The 22417-nt window shown below is 38.1% G+C and overlaps 1 protein-coding gene across 1 annotated transcript in view; it reads left to right on the top strand.

Annotated features, from left to right (window-relative positions):
* MICU2 (mitochondrial calcium uptake 2) overlaps nucleotides 1–22035 on the top strand; it is a gene marked incomplete at its 5' end in the record, with an annotated part of 67857 nt that extends 45822 nt beyond the window's left edge. Inside the window, 6 exons of the mRNA XM_009999442.1 lie at nucleotides 1476–1538; nucleotides 8485–8582; nucleotides 17339–17510; nucleotides 17796–17904; nucleotides 21493–21650; nucleotides 21931–22035. Coding sequence (XP_009997744.1) covers nucleotides 1476–1538; nucleotides 8485–8582; nucleotides 17339–17510; nucleotides 17796–17904; nucleotides 21493–21650; nucleotides 21931–22035 — 705 coding nt within the window. The remainder of the gene's footprint in view (nucleotides 1–1475; nucleotides 1539–8484; nucleotides 8583–17338; nucleotides 17511–17795; nucleotides 17905–21492; nucleotides 21651–21930) is intronic.
* Between the last annotated feature and the right edge of the window lie 382 nt (nucleotides 22036–22417).

Raw genomic sequence — 22417 nt, 5'->3', positions numbered from 1 at the left:
CAGCCACCTCCCTGGGCAGCATGTTCCAGTGTCTGACAACTCTTTCAGTGAAGACGTTCTTTCTAATGTCTAGTCTAACCCTCCCCTGGGGCAGCTTTAAGCCATTTCCTCTTGTTCTATCACCAGCTATTTGTGAAAAGTGAGGATACTATCAAGGCATGGCATTTAAAAAATAATAATAAAAAGTAACTATCCTGAGGAACTCAAAAACTGAGTCTATAAAAAAAAGCAGAACAGGTGATTTAGTCAAAATTTGAATACCAAGGGAAGAATATCAGGAACACAGTTAGTAGTTTTTTGCTATTCTACTTACAAGCCTGTATTGATTCTCTGAGGAACATAACAAAAAAAAAGGCAAAAAAAAAAAAAAAGGCACTTACAGGAGATTTGAAAACCCCACAAAATAATTACTCTGCAAAATAATGACTTGGGTAATGGATTTTTTCCCCAGTTTTCATCAGCAGGTGAGAAATCACTTTAAAATGTTTGAGAAGCAAAGCAGGAGTTTCTAAAACCCAGAGTTTTAAAAGCATCTCTCCCAGAGTCTCCACATCCAGAGTGCTCAGCCTAAGTCCTTATCTTTACCTGCAATGTAATAAGTCCCTTGTTCTCTCGTTTTTGCTGTCCGTTTGAGGATTCATGCAAATGTCTATGAAAGGTAGGTACCTTGAGCTGTGTTAAGTCACTCATTCCTGTGGCAGTGTTGACTTCCCCAGCTAAAATAGAATCAAAGACACCTTGGAGCTGAGATATACTTGAGATGCTACAAATTAATGCACTTTCTGTGATACCTTAAAGCTCTACCTGCAACAGTGGAAGCTATGGTTTTGAATGTGATTAGTTTAATTTCTTCTAAAAATTTTGTTACATAATTACACATTCAAGATTTATTTATCTGTGGGGTGGAGGGGAGGAAACTCAAACCACATTTTGTTTAATGCCTGTTCTGAAAACACAAGTGCTTATTTAATAAAATTATTCTTTATTATTAGTACTATAGTACCTCATTTGTAAAGGTACAGTTTTAATGTCTAGAAGATCATGTCTGTAGCAGAACTATATAAAGGTATTTAGAGGAACATCATGAAAATCACAGGATAATGTATATGTCTTGTGTGACCCTTGATATTATACTCCTGAGTTTCAAAATCTTATGAGTGAATGCTAAGCTTCTAGTGCAAGAAAATCTCCTGTAAAATTGGAGTAAGCCCTGAGTTCCAAGAGGTAGAGTCATATGCTCTGCATGACTATATTAAACACAATAGGTAAAACATTTCTGGGAAAAAGAGTGTCTGAATAGCAAAATATACTTAAATATGCAAATATTTTGTCATGACTAGACAACCTTGCAGAAAGCATAATGACTTTAGAAAAGGTGAATTTAATGAAAGCTGCTGAGAAAAGGAGACTCTTGTAAACCAAATATGTAATTTTCCTGTATGTTTTTTTTTTTTTCCATATTTTAACAAGTACAGCTGCAGAAAATCATTGGGAAGGAAGATGATATGCAAATAGCTGGAAATGAAACAGTATTTCAGGTATGAAATAGAGATATATTTTTCTTAACAAAAGCATTGTCATATTTCCCATGAACCGTGTTATTTTTTCAGTGTTTTTAGAAAAGTGTATTAGCATCAGTATTAGTCCTCTAGTTAAAGGAAAGTGCATGATTTGTCAATTACTTTCTAACTGGGAAAGAAAAATATTTGTCAATTCTGAATCTTCTGATTAAATTATTGCAATTAATGTATTTCATTACTGTGTGGTCACCCTGTTATTTAGTTTCTGTAAGCCCCTGTCTCAAAGTAACTCTCTTCTACTTAGAAAACTCAGAAGAAACTCTATCACCATATGAGAAAAGGTGGTCTTCCAAAGAGAAATTGGTACCTTAAACTTACCTAGGGGCTTTTCTTGCAGTAACATCAGCTTATTCTGAGTTGACTTAAAATGTCACTGAGGTGACAAAGGCAAGGGTTATTTTAATTAGGTCCACTTCCAGAAATAAATGGCTTAGATACAGACCAGAAGAAGAAGCAATCTTAGAGTATGATTTTCCAACTGTGTTAGAAGTTTCACTGGATTGCAGACCCCTAGCATATGGCAAGTACAGCTCATCAATGAAAGGAGGAGGTAAATTCCTGCTCTCTTCTGGCTATTTTCTGCTGAATCCTGCCAGTGCCACCTACCTTCTTCCCCAAGTGGAGTCTTTGCTAGCAGCCATGTCTTCAGCAGTCTCTACTTAGTGCAGAACCAAGATATTCTGTAGCCTGGATGAGATTAAATGAAACTGGAAACAGAGAGGGGGAAGTTCTGAAGTGCTGAAAACACCTCAGAAGAAGCTGATGAACTGGGGTGAAGGAGGGGCAGACTACAGATGGATTGTCTCCAACTATTACTATTAGATGCTGCTCACATCAGCAGCTCTCCTTTTGTTGTGTTCTTAAATTGGATAGTGTAGCTGAAGGATATTTTTCTCACCACAAACTTGCTTTCAGCTGTAAACTAAAAATGGATAATTAGGCATGGGGCAGCAACTGCTCATATTGGAAGTATTCAAAAAGAAACCCATACAAGGCCTGCTTGATAAACCTATCTATGCATCAGCAGTTTCTACAAAGAGTTCGTCTAGCTCATATTCTTTACTTTTTCACTTGCCTGGGGAAAAAATGGAAGTGGCAGTACTGTGAAGACCTTTAGTATTTACTAGACATAAGCAAAAGCTGTCTTCTGATATTTAAAGGTTTTGTTGCATCCAGAGTTCAGTTAAAAATTGTTTGACTGACAACCATCTCCTTTCTTGCATCTTTTCATCAGGCACCAGATTAAAATAGCTAGGATTAATAAGGTTGTCTGCTCCTCAAAACCAATTTCAATTGAGTCTTAACTGCCATGACAGTGAAAGAAAAAGGATCTTTATTCTGCATGAATACACAGCTATAGTATAAAATTTCCGGGGAAACTTATACAGTTGGACAGATTTAGTTATAAACATATAAGCTTATTGGGATCTAATTAAATACCAGAACCTGAATGTCTCTTAGTTTGTTTTTTGTCTTGCTTCAAATACTGTCTTCAGTATTCTCCACTGAGAAAAATCTGAAGTTAGTATAAGCAGAAAATACTATTTAATATGGTTTCTTACCAGATTATAAATGGAATTATAGTCTGTTCAAAAGAATTAAATTGCTTCAGCTTCAGGGAGTACAGCTACCTTAAAGTTATTCTGGTCTCTATTTCTGCTGGGCAAAGTCCAAATTACAACTTTCTGTCTGCTTTTCTTTCTTGTCTCTCACGAAAGAGGAACTAGAATAACTAAGGATTGCCTAATCTAAAGGCAGAAGGATGGTGGTTGACAGCTATACTCTTCTAGTGCAGTCAGTACCTGTGTTAGGGGTGCAACATACCTGTGCAGCACGTTGAATTTTGCAAGAATCTGGGTCAAGACTAAAATTAATATCCCTTCTCAAAAGAATATGTCATTAGTCTTGCCACCCCTCAGTTCGTAATAAATAGACACTTTTTTTTCTTGACTTGTCTTCTCCAACATAGACATGTATGTTTTTCATCAGCAGATGAACCTTGAATTCTGTTGAAAAACTTTTACACATTTTAAACCAAGGAGTATTGCAACGTCCCTGCATGCTTTAAAGGAAGCTCTCCAGGCAGATAAACCCCATAAAGAACCAAGCAGTGTGGCATCAAAATATTAAGCTATTAAAAAACTGCTGGGTCATTGTTTACCTCGTGGGCAAGGAAATTGTTTTCTTATTCTACGTGATCTGATGACATTATAAACTCAAGAGAGATAAAGAAATGGCCTTTCTGACATCTTTCTAGGTACCCAATTTGCTAGTACATTGAATTTGGCTTTGATAGCAAAAGTCTGTCCCTCAAGGAATTAATCCAGAAGCTTGTTGTGGTCACAGTAGCATTCCTTCCCATTGCACAGATGTGTGAGGCAAGCCTACCCCTTTAGGCTCTGCTACTTAACCTAGTCTGAAGTGCTTTACATTATATAGCTAGAGAAACCAGAAAGCAGTGTGGACTCCTGACAGGCCAGGGAAAACACATGATTTGGCTTTGCTATTACAGCTCTAGTCCTTGATTCAGAACAGTGAGAATCTGGTCATGGTCACTGAAGGCTACCAAGCACATTTGCTTGTAAAATTAATTGGAATAAACTGGAAATGAGCATGCTCAGTTGGTGTTTTGTGATACCTGAAGCTTGGGGTGGCAGCCTGAACATGGATAACCTGGGGAAGCATTCAAACAGTGGGGTGAGGGAAGTGGACAGAATCCATCAGGAGTCAGTTTTAGCACCAAGAGTAAGGTTTACCCATGCTGAGAAAGGCTGTTCTCTGCCTTTGAGGCCAGGTCCACATTAATAAAAAGAGCATGTTCACTGAACATCAGACCTCCTAAGGGGAGTCCTCCTTACAGATTTTTTACTTTTTATGGAAATTAATATTTTTAAAGTGTGGAGTGACAAGGAGGCAGGGCCTGAATTCTTGTGAGGGGTGTTCCCAACAGTGTATAGAAGCTGCTTTCCCCAGCCAAGCAGCCTCCAGCTTCACAGTGCAAATTGCCATTTCCTGACTGCTTGATGCAGCAGGATTTGGTCCCTCTCAGCCTCCTGGCAACACGACTAGTTTCAACTTGTTCCTACATTTTTTCATAAAGTACAGTGTTTGCTCCCAAAGTAGCGTTAGCCCACTTGACTGGAAGCCATTTTCATTCTGTACCTCCTTGTGAACTGATGAACCATGAGTGAGGCACTGAAAGCTGAAGATGTCCATGAAATTACATCTTCTTTGGTAAAGGCACTAACAGTACATGATAGCAATTCCATGGCATTAATTGTCATTAAAAAGCAACTAATCCCCAGGGAATGGGAATGCTGAATGTTGTTGAATGCTGGATACTAGGCTCTTTATTGCTTGGAAAGCATTCCATCAGATTTCTTCTCAGATACTGTCTGTTATATCCTCTGTAGAAAAAAAAGTTTACCCTGTCTGTAGTAGACCTGATGTATTCTTGAATCCTACCTTGAAGAAAGTGCCTTGTGAAACATGAAAAACTCGAGTATTGATTTAAATAATTAAAGGTGATTCATCATTAAATGATCTGTTGTTCATTCTGATACATACATTTGTCTGGGCTTTGCTAAAAAAGACTGCTTTTAGAGATCTGGATCTTCTGGTCTCCCTAGCTTGCCTGTTTACAGTTCTTTTCATTAGCTGTACCTGGCAGGATTAATTAAGTAAGTATCTTTTAAACCTTCTTTCCAGAACTGAGTTATAGAATGTATTATGACATCTTGGAAACTCTCAGAATGAAAGAAAGGTTGATGCTCTTGAGCAGTGTTTGAGGCTAAGCTGCTTAGGTTGAAGTTTGCATTGCGTACAGATATAGGAGCCTAGCATGACTGACCTAGGAGCTGACAAAGCATTTCAAAGAAGTGGACCCAGAAAAACAGCAAAGATTTAGTTTTACCTTTGGAAAGATTTGGGACATCACTAGCAGACAGAACCTAAGATGTTGTTCTTCTTGATCCTCCTCTTTTCTGCCACTGTTCTTCATATATTCACCCTCCTTCTATCTTAACCAAAAATTTTAATCCAAAATATGTATTATTTTTACAAGTTCTATTGAAACGGGACATTGCACAGCAAATAATGTCTCACAGGAAACAAGGAAGAGAGCAAGGGCTGTATTACAGATTTTAATCATGATGAATACTTTCCGGTCATGCCTTAGGCAAATTCTGCAATGAAAGGTGGTAAGAGTCTAGCGACAGCAAGTCTATTAACGTTTCAGATTAGTTTTGAAAATCAGTTAGGTACATTATTCCATAAATCCTGTCTCACTTTGTGATAAGTTTCTTCTCTGTGGCACTTGTTGCTACTTGTTGCAGTATCAGGTCCTAAATGTCAAAATCTCAGTGGAGAGCTAGAGGATGTCTGTGGTTCAGTGTTTGCAGCATCAGGCTTCCATGTTAACAGTCTGTGTAATGTAGTAAGGAAATAAATGTTGTGTTACCTGATCTTGCTTAAAAAGGAATAATTGCATAATTCAGCACTTCATGGTGCTTTTGAAAAGTGTACGAAGTGTTAACATTACTGTAGGAACACAAGTTTATATCTGTAATGTAGACACATGTTCATTAGTTCATATAGAACTGTGTGGCATCAGAACTTGGTCTTTGAGATTCTTTGTGTGAACCAGCAGTCCCAAGAACGTGACTGAGTTGCCCAGTTGAGACACACATCCCTGGCCCATCCCATGCTTGCATCAAGATGAGACTTGGAACATCACCATTTCTTCCCCACTATGTGCCTCAGCCTCACCTCAGCTGCACCCTCTCCAGGCTGAAGCCACCAAATACACCAAAAGACAGACTTCCGCTCAGTTTAGATAGTTCTGTGACTCAAAGCTACCAGTCTGGTCCATTTTACAGCTCCAGGATTAGGTTACCATGTCATGTTCATTGCCAAGAGAGACATTCCAAACATAACTTATTCTTTTACCTAAGCTCAGGAGGGTGAGGTGTTGGAAATATTCATAGAGCTCTCATTATCTTCTAACAAAGAGTTGTCATGTTGGTACTAATTTATACAGTTCAGCAGCAAATGCTCCTAATGATTCTGTGGACAAAAAGGAATTATGTACTAACATGTACTTCAATAGCATTAACTCTAGGAAAAGCAATTTTTTGAAATTTTACCCCTAAGCTGTAGTCTCTGTGGTCTCCTATTGCATATTCTGTTTTAAATAAATGTACTGTTCTTTAGTTTTAAAATACATTTAACTCTCACCAACTTAGTGTTTGGACATCTGCCAGTTCCACTTCGGATTTTCAACTGATAAAGAGGGTAGCAAACAAGTAGGTGCTTTTTTGTTTTAAATCCAGGGATAGGCTTTGTCATTCTAGGTAACATGAAATGGGTATTGTTTGTATGTCTTTTTCTAGCTTGTTAGTAGAGAAACATGAAATAAACTTTTTCTGTTACAGACTTAATTCTCAAAAGGTTATTTTAAAACTTTTTTCACTTTGTTATCAATGCAACGCTGATTTCAATATGGAGTAATTAAATTGGAAGCATTGAATTGTGTAATCATTTAAAATATATCAGCAAATGTATGTCTTGCCTTTTGCAAGTCTCCTTTAAACATGGTAGCAAAATACGCAAAAAAGCAGATTAGAATCTTGTTGCAGTGAGAAATACATGGGTTCTTTATTTCTTAAAAAACTTTGCATTCTGACATGAGTAGTTTGGGTTTGAATTTCAAATAAGCATACATGAATGTCTGACTTTTCAAAAAAGCATATACCAATGTTTATGCATCAGTCTTCTTAGTATTTGAAGTGTTTAAATCTTAAAAGGATGGATCTTGTGGGTATTTAAATATTCTTTGCCTGCAGTAAAATTATAAAGTTCAGTAATAACAGTTTGCATATAGCTTGAAAAGTGGTTTTTTTCTACATTCAATGATATGTAATTCTTATCATTGGCATCTAGTGAATTGTAGCTTGCAGTAGAGATGAGGAATGTTACCTCTTTAGCTATGAAATAACTGTGTCACATATGCAGTAAGCATGAAACACAGTGGACTAATGGAACTTGTTAGTGATGATGCTGAAAGCTAAATAACCATTAGTATTAAATCTTATGAATAGACTCTTGTCTTTCATCTTACCTCTTCAAGCAGATAAAAGACACAGAGGCTATTTAGATGTCATAAGAATAGTTTGTTGAAATCCCTCCAGACTTAAAAAAAAAAAAAAAAAATCCCTCTTCATGTTGCTTAGTGGTTTGTTGCGTTCAAAGGAATGCCAGTGTGCTAGTGCTGAAAGAAGAAAATAACAGAAATCCAGCATTATTTGTGGGTTTAGGTTTGCTAAAGATGCTGTTGAGTTGAAATAACGTGCATCCTTCTGCAGAAATCTCTTAATCATATTTAAAAAAAAATATACAGACAAGTCACTAATGCTGAAAATTCACCAGAAGCCTTGCAAAACCATATTATAATAGAGCACTGTAGATGTTTGTATTTTTCTGGGTTTGTTTCTCATGCTATTGTGGATGTCTTTAAATGACTGTAACAAATAAGGAATATCTAAAAACTTGTTTAGAAAGATGTTAACTTTATTTAAAGCCTCTCTTCACCTAAGCATAAAGGTTTTTCAAGATTTAACTGGCAACCTTCTCATTTCTAATAATAAAATGGACCAAAGGTGGTTGTAAATTGTACTCATCTTTCATACAGAATATTTAGAAGCAGAACATATATACACTGTTACCAGTTATGTGGAAGAATTATTCAGCTCTGAGATGCTGTGCAATAGCTTTGGGAACAGTAATTAAATTGCAAGTATCTCTTGTGAAATTCTAGTTCAAATAAATAAAACCAGATTTGTGGTGAATAAATATTAATAATAATTCAGTGCATAATAATTAATGATACAGTGGTTTTGTTTTACAGGGAGTAGAACCGGAAAGCTGTGGTATTAACACCACTTTGCTGATACATTTCTTTGGAAAAGAAGGAAAGGAAAAACTTCGCTTTTCCGAGTTTTTCAGGTATTTTTCCACTAGCCAAGCCTAACAGGAACCAGTCCTGTTCCTACCCCCTCTGCTTTGCACCAACACTGGCATTAACCTGACCCCACACTGAGCTGAGTCAGAAAGTTAAGCAGGTAATCAAGCAGGAGATTATTAATTTTTTTGCATGATTAAATTTCTAGTTTAGCTCTTGGGGTCTGCTGTCTGCAGGAGAAGTTGAGCACCATAACTCCAGGGTAAGGGTTGAGACCATTCTTGGCAGCCATGTGATAGCATACCTTAAGATAATATGATTCATGATTATTTTTCTTGATCAAATCCACAAAAAAGTGACTGCTTATCCATTAAATCTTTTCTGAGTTGAGATACCCCATTCCCCACTATATCTGCTATAGGACACTACTGGCAACTTCTTTGCTTGCTTCTGTCAAAACTTTACCTGTGCATTTTCCTTTACATTTTGAACTGCTTTTGCAATGGGACTACACAGGTCCTTTGTGGCACTTATGTCAGGACTGAGAATTAACACAGATGGTAAAACTAAGTCAGACTGAAACTGCAGTGGAACAGCAAGTGGCCATTGCTCCCCAAAACATCGCATTCCATCTGTTTCACTGTAACCTTTGCACAATCAGAAGTTAATAGAAAGTTCTAAGACTACTGTAGGGAATCGTTCTGTTTATATGTCATGTAAGTGTCAGAAATATGGTGTAATCCTTACTCACATCAGGTGGAAATTGTTGTTTTATTTGGATGAGATTCTTTTTTCCAGTCTTTCTTTTAGTCAGTAAGGATGACCACCACCTACACAAAATCACAACTCAGCTGGGTAAAACTCTCTGTTGCTTGGGAGCTCAATTTTCTCCTGAACTCCAGCTGCAACTCACTATGTGAACTCTGGGCCTAGAATCCAAATGCATAGTCTTTCTTTGAGATAAATGCAAGTGCCTAAATACCTGTGTGAATCTTGACACACATCTCGTAGCACAACATCAAGAGAAGATTATCTACATCAGTATTACCTTTATTACAAAAAATAATCAGTCATTTACAGGCTGCAGAAATTAATTTGGACAATGTTTTATTTCAGTTTATGTTCAGAAGCAGAGAATGTGTATCAGCCTTCTTAAAAATGAATGCTTATTGCAATCAGTAGAGTTTTGGGGAAAGACAGTGAAAAGGAAGAGCAGCAATTTTTCTAACACTAAAAAGTGTTTGGCTTCACTGGCTCTGGCACACGCCGATCTTCAAATAAACAACCTTTCTCTTTTGAAGACCTCGACTCAATAGGGCTTTAAGATGCCTCCAGCTCCCTTTTCTATAACTGCTATGATCCTCTCAATGAAACAAAAGGCAGAGAGCACAGTAGAAGGTAGTGTTTGCATATACAGTGTAAACTGAAAAGCCTCAGGTTTTAGATAAAATCCTACATTGACCCAGTGAAGCATGACATTGACGAAACTATGTACCTAGTACTTTCAGAACGTGTAGGTTAAAGACCTTTGCCTACCACACAGATAGAGGCCTGTAATCAAAATCAAACTCCCACATCTTGCTCTTAAAATTTGTGGGATAAGTGTAAGGTTTAATGCAGGTAATTTTTCAACAGTGGCAGTTATGTTTCGTAAAGCTGGAATGTGCCTCTTTATCACTGGGTAGACACTCCATCCCAGCTGCAACAAGACAGTGAAGTTTGTTTAACACGCAGAAAGGTGAATAAAAGGATCACTGTCTTTTTAACCTGTGTGAAGATATCACCTTTCACATGATTTTATTTGCAAGTAAATCAAGCACATCGTTTCTGTGTTCCTATTGTTCAGAGAAAATGTGATTTCTATCTGATGGCTTCTCATAACATTTTACCTTACGCGGGAAGCTATTGTTGGCTGTTTGATCAAAGTGCCATACTGTTTTTACAAGAGATGACTGATGAGCTGTTCAGACATAGATCATTGTCAAAAGCAGAAAATAATGATGGCAAATGCTTTTATCATTTTCCAAGTTCTTGCCTAGAAAGCTTTTCCATTGATCAGTGTAGTACCTAGTAGAAAGTAGAGGTGATTAGGTTTGATGAGGACACACTACAACTTGTCACATTAGTTAAATACACAGATATTGCTGTGCTGTAGAATCCTTGAGACTTAAAAAAAGGCAGGAATGCTTTTTTAAATTTCACTATACTTACATGGGAATTCAGAAAGCTGAGACTAGCATTCTCACCTCATTGCTTACATATATTTTCCTCATGCTTCCTTCTTTTCAGTTTGTCTGATGTTAAAAAATCCTTTTGTAAGTGTATAACCATCTCTGCATGTTCACCAGTGATGTCCAACCTTTTTCGCCCACAGTCAAAACATTTTAAAAATGTTAGACAGCAACAGTCAATAACTGAGGGCAATTATTTTGCCTTTTTCTCCTTTTCTTTGCATTCAGATGGTACACAGAAAGTGGAAACCATCTACATCTCTGCAGGCAATGTGGAGCTGATGTAGACCAGCTCTTGTGCCTCCCTCCCTGCTGCCCCAAACACAGGAGACACACTGATTATAGGGAGGAAAATGGTTAAGCATGCTGTGCTCCATCTGTCTCCACCTGATGAATGGTTCTTTAGAAATCATAGGTAGGCAATTCACACAAGGAAAGTCCTTACACTTTTTTACTGGACATAAGGAATGAGACCATGAAACAGAATATCAGGTCACTTTTCAACATTTCTTGGGCTGCTGGGAGCACAAAAGTAAAGAAGTAACCTTCTCATAGGTATTTTGTGACATCCATCAAGCTGTTTTCTCACTGCCCTCCAGAACATAGTCAAAACAGCAACCAAAGCTGTTTCTTTTCATTCCTTCCCGAACAGCGGTGGTGAGATTCCCACCTTGTTCTGCAAGGACTACATAGAAGTAGTGGAAGCAATCCAGGAAGCACACCATGCTATCTTTCCCAGAATAAACAGGTGGTTTCAGAGATCTTAAGGTGGGAGTCAAGGAAAGCATGTTCAGTTCCAGACTACCACTTGATTTCTTGTCAGTTGTATTTGTCCTTAACATAAGGACAATATAATTATTAATAATAATTAACAACTTCAAAAGCAACAGCTTATTTCTCTGACAAAAGTTAGGAATTTAAAATCTAAATAATCCTGGAGTGTATTTCTGTACCTCACTAGTAAAGGTAGTGCCTCCTGGTCAAGTGCAGCTCTATCAGTTTAAGAAAACATAAAACAATATGCAGCAAACCAAAAATCATGTAACAAAGAAGGGTAAATTTAATGTAAGCAGCTGTAACCAGGTGAGACTTCCTTCGCAGAAGACCTGAACTAATTTCTGTTTCACACAACCAGCACTCAGTTTTACACCTGAACAGTAGTGTCATCTTCTCACTCCAGGGCCCATCTTACAGACTGTCGGATTGCAAACATTAAGTCAGAAAGTCTTTGGAATTCAAGGTTTTTTATTTGTTCTTACACATGGCGTTTTGCCCTGGTTTTTTAAACACAAATAATTTTTGTCTTTTCCTTCCAAAAAATGTTTCACTTGTGCTTTGTTTGCCAGCTAAATGGTATGTACATTTTTTCTCCTGAGTAGAAAACTATTCCGTTTTCTAGCTATAGCAAATATTCTTGACAGCCACTGTTTTTTTTTTCCTGAAAAAGTCCCTTACTGATCTTGTTTAAGTAAGTCTAATCCCAAATAAAAGAGGAGACAGTAATTCACTCCCTAAACAGTTTACGACTGCTATTACTTTTTTTCTGTAATCTGTCCCCAAGCAAGCTTAAATCTCTCACAATCTCCTTGAAGGAAAGGGGAAAAAAAGTGCAGTGAGTATGGAAAGAATAGTCAGAAAACTTTCTGCTTGTTTTCTTTTTTTTCTGGGATGACGTACAAAAATGTACTTCCAGGTGTGGTTAAACAATGGGCATCTTTTAATCATTTAAGAAAAAATAACATTTCAAATCCAATTTATGACATTTTCTTATCTGAATCGTTGCTTCCAAATTTTTCCTCAGTTAGTAGAATTTTTCACCAGAAATATTCTTTAATCATAGCTTCTTTTTTATTTTCTGCTTTAGGTTGAAGGTTACAAATTGTATAACCATATGCAAAACATGCCTTTTCCATACCTGTCCTGTTTCTTTCCTTCATTATTTTGAATTCCTTGGTATGTTTCATTTGAAATCTTTCCTTTAAGAAACCAGAGTGATGTGGACTGAGCCACACTACTAGTGCTGTTATTGGCCTGGTACTGTTTGTGTTGTGGTGTGGATGCAGGATCTTTTTCAGGTAGCATCATCAACCAGTAGTGCATTTGCTGTGATGATGTCTTGGACATTTTCAGTTATTTTCATCTAGGGATTTGGCAGAGAGATTTTTCAGTTATTTTCATCTAGGGATTTGGCAGTGCTTTGCAGAGAGAGAATATGATTGCCTCCGTATTTGTCTCTGTGCCTATGCTTGTATCTGTGTGTGTATGGATATAGACCCCTAATACACGCAGAGATCACATCTGATGCAACCAGGATCAGACAGTGAGGAAGTGGAGAGGAGAACAGAATATGGCTTTGTGATTGTATATTCCTGTCATAACTGAATCTGAATAATTCTCAAATACTTAGTAATGATGTGGAGAAGAATCTCTATTTCTTCCTTTTGTATATACTTAGCAAAGGAATAGCTTGATTAGTTTCTATAGAATGCTTGTAAATGTAAGGGAGTAGTTCTGTTGTGTTTGGTTTGGAAACATAGTAAATCAAAGGGGATTTTGCCTGTAATTCTGAAAATGATGAAATTGATTCACTGTATTACCACTTGCAAAACCGATAACATAGAGCTAAATGTTTTCTAAAGCTTAATGGTCAAGCCCACATGACATTTTCTTTCTTTTGCTTTGAAAGTCAGGTTTGCAAAAAGACAACCTTTCAACTGGCTTGCAGGAGTCGTTTGGTGCAGAAAGGGTTATTGTGTCTTCAGAAGTACTTCAGCGTCCGAAGAGGAGCTGAAGCACAGTACAAGTGCTGGGAGTGTATATCCACCACTATCTTTGTCAATTTTCCTTCCTATAAATCAGTGCAACAAGAATTAGTCAGTTCTGTATTAGCATGTTAAAGCTCTGCACAGACTTTCAGTTCAGTTTTCTGTTTCATTCTGCTGCTGTGTGTTCTTAGCACTTCATTGCAACATCTCAGGTTGGAGGGGGAATAACTGCATTCCTGAGGTCTACCCACTTTTATTACATTTTCATTTCTATTAAAACTGAGTTGCCAAAAAGTCTTGAGAACCTCTCTCTTTCTGTAGGTCTGTAACACACATTACAAAATGAGGGATAAATCCTGATAAGGTTTTTGGATGCTGTTGTAACACAATAATGAATTTGGCCACTGGCCTTCAATGTGGGTGTTTTAGAGAGTGTGGATTAAACAGGGTGTCTTTAAAAAGTACTGTCTGTTCCCCGCCTTTCTCCCATCTTAAAAGTTTTTGATTTACCTTTCAGTTTTGTTATTTGGAAACTTATGGCTTGCTTTTATCCTCAAGCTACTATAGCATAAGTGTGTTCCCAGTGTAACTATTTTTGAATTGTAGAGCACATCTACAATCAGAGTCCTGTTCCTGTAGTTCAATTATGCCTCCCTCTAAAGTCCCAGGCCAAGATTCCACTGACTTATGGAGAGCAGGAATTTCATTCCTATGCTTGTTTTTCCTAATATCTGGAGAAATTTTTAAGGAATTTCCAGCTGAAACTCATCACACCATGATCCAGAAGATACAAAAGCAATATCCCTAGTGGTGTCTTGGCATTGAAGTATCAAGTTTTACTTCCTAAACAGAAAGTTATTTTTAATAACTTTTAATAACTTTAACTTAAAATAAACCTCATTAGGATTTTTAATTCTTACATCTGGGAATAAGAGTGACCTAGAATGCTGATGCAATGATTCATAGTATTTTAGTTTCTGTAATATGGGAGACTATCACATATATATTTTAAATTGCACATTTCACCTGCTACTCCAAGTAGCATTTGGTAAATCTTCCGACTCCAACTTGCCAGGAGCAATCCTACAAGTTGAAATTAAAGATGCATTAATTTTTGGATACCCAAATAAGTAATTTTCACTCCCTTCCCTAACCTGTACAGTGCAGCAAGATGCATGGGTCTTGCTCCACAGGAAGCATTCAATGTCATTGCCCCAAAGCAACTGGAGAGGGCAAGGACCCAGGCCTGAGAAGAGGCAGTGAGAAACCCATGGTGGGGCTGGAGAAATACAGCACTTTATTCACTGTCTGAGTAGAAGAGGGTGCAGAAGCAAGCACACTTCAAAAACACCACAGCCAAGTCTTTCACTTTCCTCTTTGTCTTTGCCACACCTTTCAGCTTGCTGCTATGTGTGGCTAGGTGGGCCACCCACTCCTTCTTTAGCATGTAGAAGTGCTTGGTCATTGAGTATGGCTAGAGGGCAGGTCACTGAGGGTTTTCTGCTTAAGGAAATGTAATATTTAAAAAAGATGGAAGAATATGTAGTTTGTCATCACCTGTGGCTACTGACCAGTACACCAAATGACTGAGTGTGAGATCCCAAAAATAAACAACTCATACTTTCAATAACAGACCTTAAGTCTGTTGCAAAATGTGTCCACCTTGCATAGATTAAAAGCCAAGAAAATAAAACAGATGGTGTCTCATTTCCCTACATCCACATTTTAAGCATATTTCTGAAAGTAACCTCATTTTTCAGCAGCTTCTCCTCCCCCAGACCAGATGTTACATGGGTTGGAAACAACAGTCAAAGATTACTGTTCTGCATGGTCTCTGCTGTGACTTCCAGCCAAGCACGAGCCACACATCCCAGATACTATCTACTCTTGGCCATTGATGGACACTCCCAAAATGCAACCAAGTGGCCCTAGTAATTTTTCTGGACAGACTCCATGCCTGGTCTACATGCTTGGTCCATGCTGTCATCTCTGCCCTGCAGCTCAACCTGCATTCCCAGGATCTGGGGAGGCTCTTGCAGGTGGTATGGCAGGACTGCTTCTGCCAGCCCATGCTGGCCAGTCTCCCCAGCACATCCTGACAGCTGGGCTGGCCAGAAGCAGCAGTCACCTCATGAGTTACAAGGGCAGGAGTAAGTAAGCTCTCACCAGGATGTGTAGGACAGGAGGCCTCCCCTTCATACTGCTGGCACAAACAGGTCCTTTGGTGTTTTATCCTCATGTGAGAGGGAGAGTCAGGGGACCAGAAAGTGAGCCAGGTCTTAAGGTGGACTGTGTATCTTCATAACTCAGTGTTTGACTATGCTTTGCAACCCTTGTTAATCCCCTTTGTCCATATAAAATGTGAGAGCATTATCATCTCCTCAGTATTGCCATAGTAAAGTTCTAGTCAGGAACTTAAAATCATTTCCACTGTCAGGCTTTCATTTAGCTGCGTGTCCTAAGCCATGGAGCATTTGTTGGCCTTTGCACATGCAGCTCCAATTATTAGAGTAAAAAATACAAGCTTATGCTGCAACAGCAGTCTTCAGCTAACCCCTTACAGACTTTACAGAGCTTCAAACTACTAATTGTCCAAGTGATCTCGTTAAAGAACTAAAGATAGCTGTGCAGACTAAAATGCCATCATTCCCAGTGAGTCCATGCGAACACTGATGAGCAAATGAGCCTCTACTGACGCTTGCTACATAGACCTTTAGCTGTCCTCTTCTCCAACTAATTGCCTTGTCCTAACACAGGAGTATTTAATTCTCTCCTGTCAATAATCTTTGCCACTCAATAAAGCAGGATTCTTTCCAAGTTCTAAAATGATTCTGGCAAGCATCACTGTGCTTTTAGCCTTTGTTTGTGTTTAAGTTTATCACTTCTGGGATTGCCCCATTTCTGAAGATGAAATTGCCAAATGGAAATGAAATTACCAATTACACAGTATTGTCTTTTGCTTTCTCAAAATTCATATCAAGCCAAAAGAAGTTATAATGGCCATGTAGATCAAATGGGAAATCTCAAAGCTACAACTCTGCTTGCAGTTCTTGCTCTGTATCTACAGGTTGTCACTTCTTGTGCTACTTTTGTTTTTTCCTAAAAGCATAGGTGTCTCCTAAAAACCTTCATGTTCACACCTTCCTTTTCCAGACAGCTCTCTCCATACCCAACCAAATACCTGCAGTATCGCTTTCTGTGCACTTCCACTCTATACATGTCAATTATAATCCTCTCTAATCCATCCTCTAGTGAGTGCAGAACTGATTTGCCAAACCCCTTTGCAGTTACAATCTTTGAGGCGTTTAGACATAATTTCCTGCACTGCTGATTTCAAGTTTCCTCTTTTCTTTCTCCTTTGCAATTATTAGGGCTTCTTCTTTCTGGGCACTTTCCAACCTTGTCATTCCTCTCTTATTAATATGGAGTTTCATAGATCATGTGTCAGGCCTTTAGTTACCATGTCCTTTTTCATTCATTCACTACAATAGTGCCTTACCAATTATTTTATCTCATTATCTGAACATTTTTAAACATTAGTAAAAACTAGATGCCAAGAGTATCTGTACATTTTTTTAGCAACAGCAATTTTTGAATGCAGACTTAGAGAGCACCCTACTGGTGTCTTCGTTGAAATGCAGCCGTGGCAACAAATTGCATGCAGAGGTGAAACTGAACCAGTGATATTTTAAACAATGATGTTGATAGTATCTGTGATTAAGAGGTAGTGTCTACTGCATTTAGTAGTTAAGGTAGTAGTAGTGATGCAGGTATCAACTGTTGCATAATATCTTTTTACATTAGATTCATGGAAAATCTGCAAACAGAAGTCCAAGAAATGGAATTCATAAAGTTTTCAAAGGGTTTGAACGTCATGAGAAAAGAAGACTTTGCAGAGTGGTTGCTGTACTTCACCGATGAGGAAAACAATGAAATTTATTGGCAGAATGTGAAGGACAGAATTGAGGCAGGAGAGGTTGGTACATGAAGCAGTGCTTTGTTTTCCTTCCTCGTTTGTACATACAGGTTTTGAATATGAGTATCTAATAATGTAACTAATTTCCAAGTCAATTATTGCTGCCTTTGAATTTTATGTAAATAGTAGCAATGATAATTTGCCATTATTTGAGAAATAACAAATATTGACAATGAGTAGGCAATCAGACCTAAACACTAGGTCCCACCAGCTTTACTGAAGTAGATATAGTGGGGTTTGAGTGTATTATTCATTATATATCATCTGAATCCTGTGCTACTCTAGAATATCAGTTTGGAAGAATTCAAGACTTTTTGCAAGTTTACGAATAACCTGGAAGACTTTTCTATTGCCATGAAGATGTTTACTGTTGCAAATCGTCCTGTTAAACGGGGTAAGTGCTGCATACCTTTCCTATGTATCTTTTAAAAAAGCAAGAATGTATTTTTGTTACAAAATTAATGTCAAAGTTCCCAGAACATTTTTATTTCTAAGTTCTAATGTGCTATTATATGCTGAACCACTCACAGCAGACTAAACCATAGAATCATAGAACTGTTTGGCTTGAAAGGATCTTTAAAGATCATCTAGTCCAGCTCCCATGTGATGGGCAGGGACATCTTCCACTAGATCAGGTTGCTCAAGTCCCCATCCAGTCTGACCTTGGACACTTCCAGGGATGGGACATCCACAACTTCTCTGAGCAACCTGTGCCTGTGTCCCACCACCCTCATTGTAAAAAGTTTCTTCTTTATGTCCAGTCTAAACCTACTGTCTTTCAATTTGAAACCATTTTGCCTTGTCCTGTTCCTACAGTCCTTCATAAGAAGTCTCTCTCCATCTTTCTTACAAGTCCTCTTTATATATTGAAAGGCCACAATAAGGTCTGCTTAGAGCTTTCCTTTCCTCAGACTGAACAACCTCAACTCTCTCAGCCTGTCTTCATACCAGAGGTGCTCCAGTCTTCTCCTCATCTTCATGGCCCTTCTCTGGACCCTCTCCAGCAGCTCCATGTCCTTTTTATGTCGGGGGCTCCAGAAGTGTACACAGTACTCCAAGTGAGGTAGAGAAGAATCATCTCCCTTGATCTGCTGGTCACAATTCTTCTGATACAGCCCAGGACACTGTTGGCTTTCTGGGCTGGAAACACGTTACCAACTCATAGGCAATTCTTCATCCACCAGTGTCCTCAAGTCCTTCTCCACAGTGCTGCTCTCAATCCAATCTAAATTCTAGATTAGGAAGGATTTATTAGAACAATACATACTTTAGTAGCACTCATGATAACTTTTTCCTCATAGTGAAGCTAGTTTTCAGAGGAAGTAAACGATAGAAATCTCATATTTTGCAGGGTCTGTAGCATCTTGCTTGTTTTTATTTATTTCTTCATACTGCCTTCTCCATGGAGTTATGTAGTGTTATGCAATCATGGTTATGAAAAAAAAGAAGTAGTAAAATGGTTTCTAAAATAAAGATTTGGAGGAATGTTGCTTCCTTCCCATGTAGTAGAAAGAGGAGCAATGCAACAGAGTTTCATGGACATACAAATTATTTTTGTTACAGTCCTGAAGTTGTTCATGACTTGTTATACTTGAAAGACAGCTCTCATCAGTTATTTGGAAATAGTAATGTAAAAAGTTCCTAAGGAAATTTGATGAGACATTAACATTCATTGAAATAAATATTTGATGGGCTCATGTGGAAAAAAAAAGTGAGAGAAATATGAGAAGAAAAAGAAGAGAATTTGGTATTCTTGAGAAAGAAATATGAAGATTGTTTGATCCAAGGAAGGCCAAATTGAGGCTGGAGTGGGCAGCATTTACAATTTGTGGCTTACATCACTAGTTAATCCAGCCTTCAAGAAGAGTTTTGTTTCCACAGCCTTTCTGGGAAGCTGTTTTAGTGCTTAACCACTCTCATAATGAAGACTTTTCTCTCTTAAACCCTTGGAACTTATGACAATTGCGTCTTACCTCCATGCACCTTTGAGAAAAATCAGCACTTTCTTCTCTATAACCCTTTGTAAGTGGTTGAAGGCTGCAGCAAGATTCCCCCTTACACTTCTGTCCTCCCCAGCTCCTTTTCTTCCATCATGTGCTCCAGTTCCCAGCTGGCTTCATGGCTCTCCTCTGTCTGGTTTGACAGCATCTTTCTTCTGTGGGGAGAGACATTGTATTTGCACAAGGTGTACAAACAGTGCAGAGGAAGGAGGATTAATTAATGATCCTAAGTGATATACGAGAGTTTAGCTCACTTCTCTATTAAGTGTCCCATTTTTAAGTGCCAAGGAACGATGAGGCCAACAGTTAGTGTTGACTCTGGTAACGTTTCCTTGTAAAAACTCATTCCTAACCAACAGGCAGTTGTGACTCTGTGCACTGAACCATACTGTGGTTGAAAACCATCAGCTCCTGAGGTGACTCACAGATATTACATCCATACGTGTCTAGTCCTTTCCTGAATCTCTCTTAAGTTATTTGTCTTCTTCTTTGCATGTGTGTGCATGTGTGTATTCACACATATATGAATATTGATCTGAAAATAGGACAGCATTTTAGTCCTTCCTTTTATTGTAGACCTTTTTTCTTCATAGTTAGCAGTTTCTCTCTGTTAAGGTGGCTCTTCTTGGTTTGAAAATTATTATGCTCCACCATTTTAGATCTTTCTCATTTTCTTCATGTTCTTTTCAGAAAACTGCAATGTCATCTCTGATTTATATTGAGCTTCAAGAGCTGAAACAGTTAACATAAATTTAAATACAAAATCTACAATATTTCATGTCCTTTTCAAATTGTGCTATATCATCTTACTGAAGGATTTTCAACTTGACGTTTAAACCAACTGTAAATTAATCAACTTCGTTTTCACAGGAATTGTCCCAAGAGGCAAAGATGAGACCTAACTCAGGAATGCTCTTTCCTCTAATAAGCTTCAAAACAAATCATATTTATAACAGTGTTTATAAACAGCACTTGTTTATGAAAGCAGAACATCATCATTACTATATTTATTCCTTAGTTGTCCAACTTACTGCAGTAATCTATAATACTGCTATGCTTCAATAACCTCCAAGCCCTCCTTGAAATTCACACTTCTAGGATGCCTTCAGAAATGCCTCCAATTCACATGTTGTGATTGTGCTTGCTCTAATAATCAATAATCATTTCACTCTTACTATCTGCTGTTTTATGGCAAGCACACACATTTCCTCATCTTCCTTGAGTCAAAACTCCAGATTCTTTACACCACAAGACCAAAAGAGGGAAGAGTAGATATTACTGTAATGCACATAGTACTGTGAAGAGAGAAGGCAAAAAAGCTGTAGAGGGAAGTAGATCTCCAGAGAGGTATGACAGCTTTTTATGCCATAAATCCTCATAAACTGTCCCATCATAATGTAAGAGAAGGTAGCCAGACTGCTTCTTTAAAAAACAGAACTACAGGTACATAAAGCCATGTGCTGTAAACAGTGCATTGAGTGTTTGATGGTCTGTGTTTCTACAGAGTTGCTGAGGGCATTGTTGCTTGAGGTGGAGCATATCATAAAATACTATTCTCCAAGGAGAAGTTTTTTTTCAGAATGAACTGGCACAAAACTGGTTTGAGCTAAAGTGGTAGTGTTTTTAATGAGACCATAGTGAGGCAAACACTTGTCATCCACATGCACAGGTATCAACCATAAGTACGTAAGTTTGCAGCATGCATCTATTTCTAGCAAAAAATATCACTCCTACTGTTACTCGAGAAGTAGTGCATTTCAGAAGTTTGTCATACTTCATAAGTAATGTGTTATGAAAAATGAAGCGAGCTCAAGAACTGTGTACTGAGGCCTTCTAATAGTTTACTACTTCACACATCCCAAATTCTCCAGTTAGGATACTCATAAGATACTGTAAATTGTACAGAATCCTGCTGCTTCTGTGTTTTCCAGTTTCTTTACAAGCTCACAGTCACTTATGATGTAATACTGTGTTTTTACTAGCTGAGTTCAAGAGAGCAGTGAAGGTGGCAACGGGACAGGAGCTCTCAGATAATGTTTTGGATACCATCTTCAAGATTTTTGATCTAGATGGAGATGACTGCCTGAGCCACAGCGAATTTCTTGGAGTCCTGAGGAACCGAATGCATCGAGGTTTGAGGGTAACAAGCTGACATCATTGTTTTTAAATACCACAGATGACTGCAGCAACTGCCAATGCTTGTAGAAACACAAGTAGAGATAATTAATAGAAAGAAGTTACATTTTAAACCGAAGATTCTTTACTGCTTATGAATCTGGGAGCAGTGCTGCCACTAAGGACTAGTTATTGTGCATGTGAACTATGGAAGCAGCAGCATTGCATTACGTAAGATGTTTACATAGTCTGTGAGTAGGAGTCTGTTTGTGTAAATACTAACCATACTTTAACTTTATCAACAGGTACCACAACAGCAAGGCATTCAGGGTTACTGGAAGTGTGTGAAAAGAGAAAGCATTAGAGGAGCCAAAGAAGTGTGGAAGCAAATTGGGAAAAGTCCTTTTTAAAGCAGTTTATTGTTGCTTTGCTATAAGTGTTTTTACTGGGGAGGGGGAAATGTCTGTCCTGTTTACATAATGGCTGAATCAGAAATGCTGGGGTTTTTTACTGTAGTTAAACGTTAATTAAGCTGGTTTCTAATGCAATGCTTTTATATCTTTCTAGTGCAATCAGCTGAGTTTACAGAACTCCTGTCTTTTTTGACCTCCATATGGAAGTACTCTTGTTCTAGGGAATAGTGTTGTTTATTCCTCTGTGGAGTCTGACCCTGCACTGTAGTATACAGGGTACACAGGATTTAACAGTGGCCACTGGCAAGGAGCATCATAGCAATGTCATCTCCTGTTGGAAAAGTGGACATCATCTCAGTCACGAGCACAGCAGTTCTCT

This window comes from Chaetura pelagica, unplaced genomic scaffold (assembly GCF_000747805.2).
Source record: "Chaetura pelagica isolate M959 unplaced genomic scaffold, ChaPel_1.0 scaffold85, whole genome shotgun sequence".
Lineage (NCBI taxonomy): Eukaryota > Metazoa > Chordata > Aves > Apodiformes > Apodidae > Chaetura > Chaetura pelagica.
Note: the sequence above shows the minus strand (reverse complement) of the source record. Positions and strands in the feature narration are given on the sequence as shown.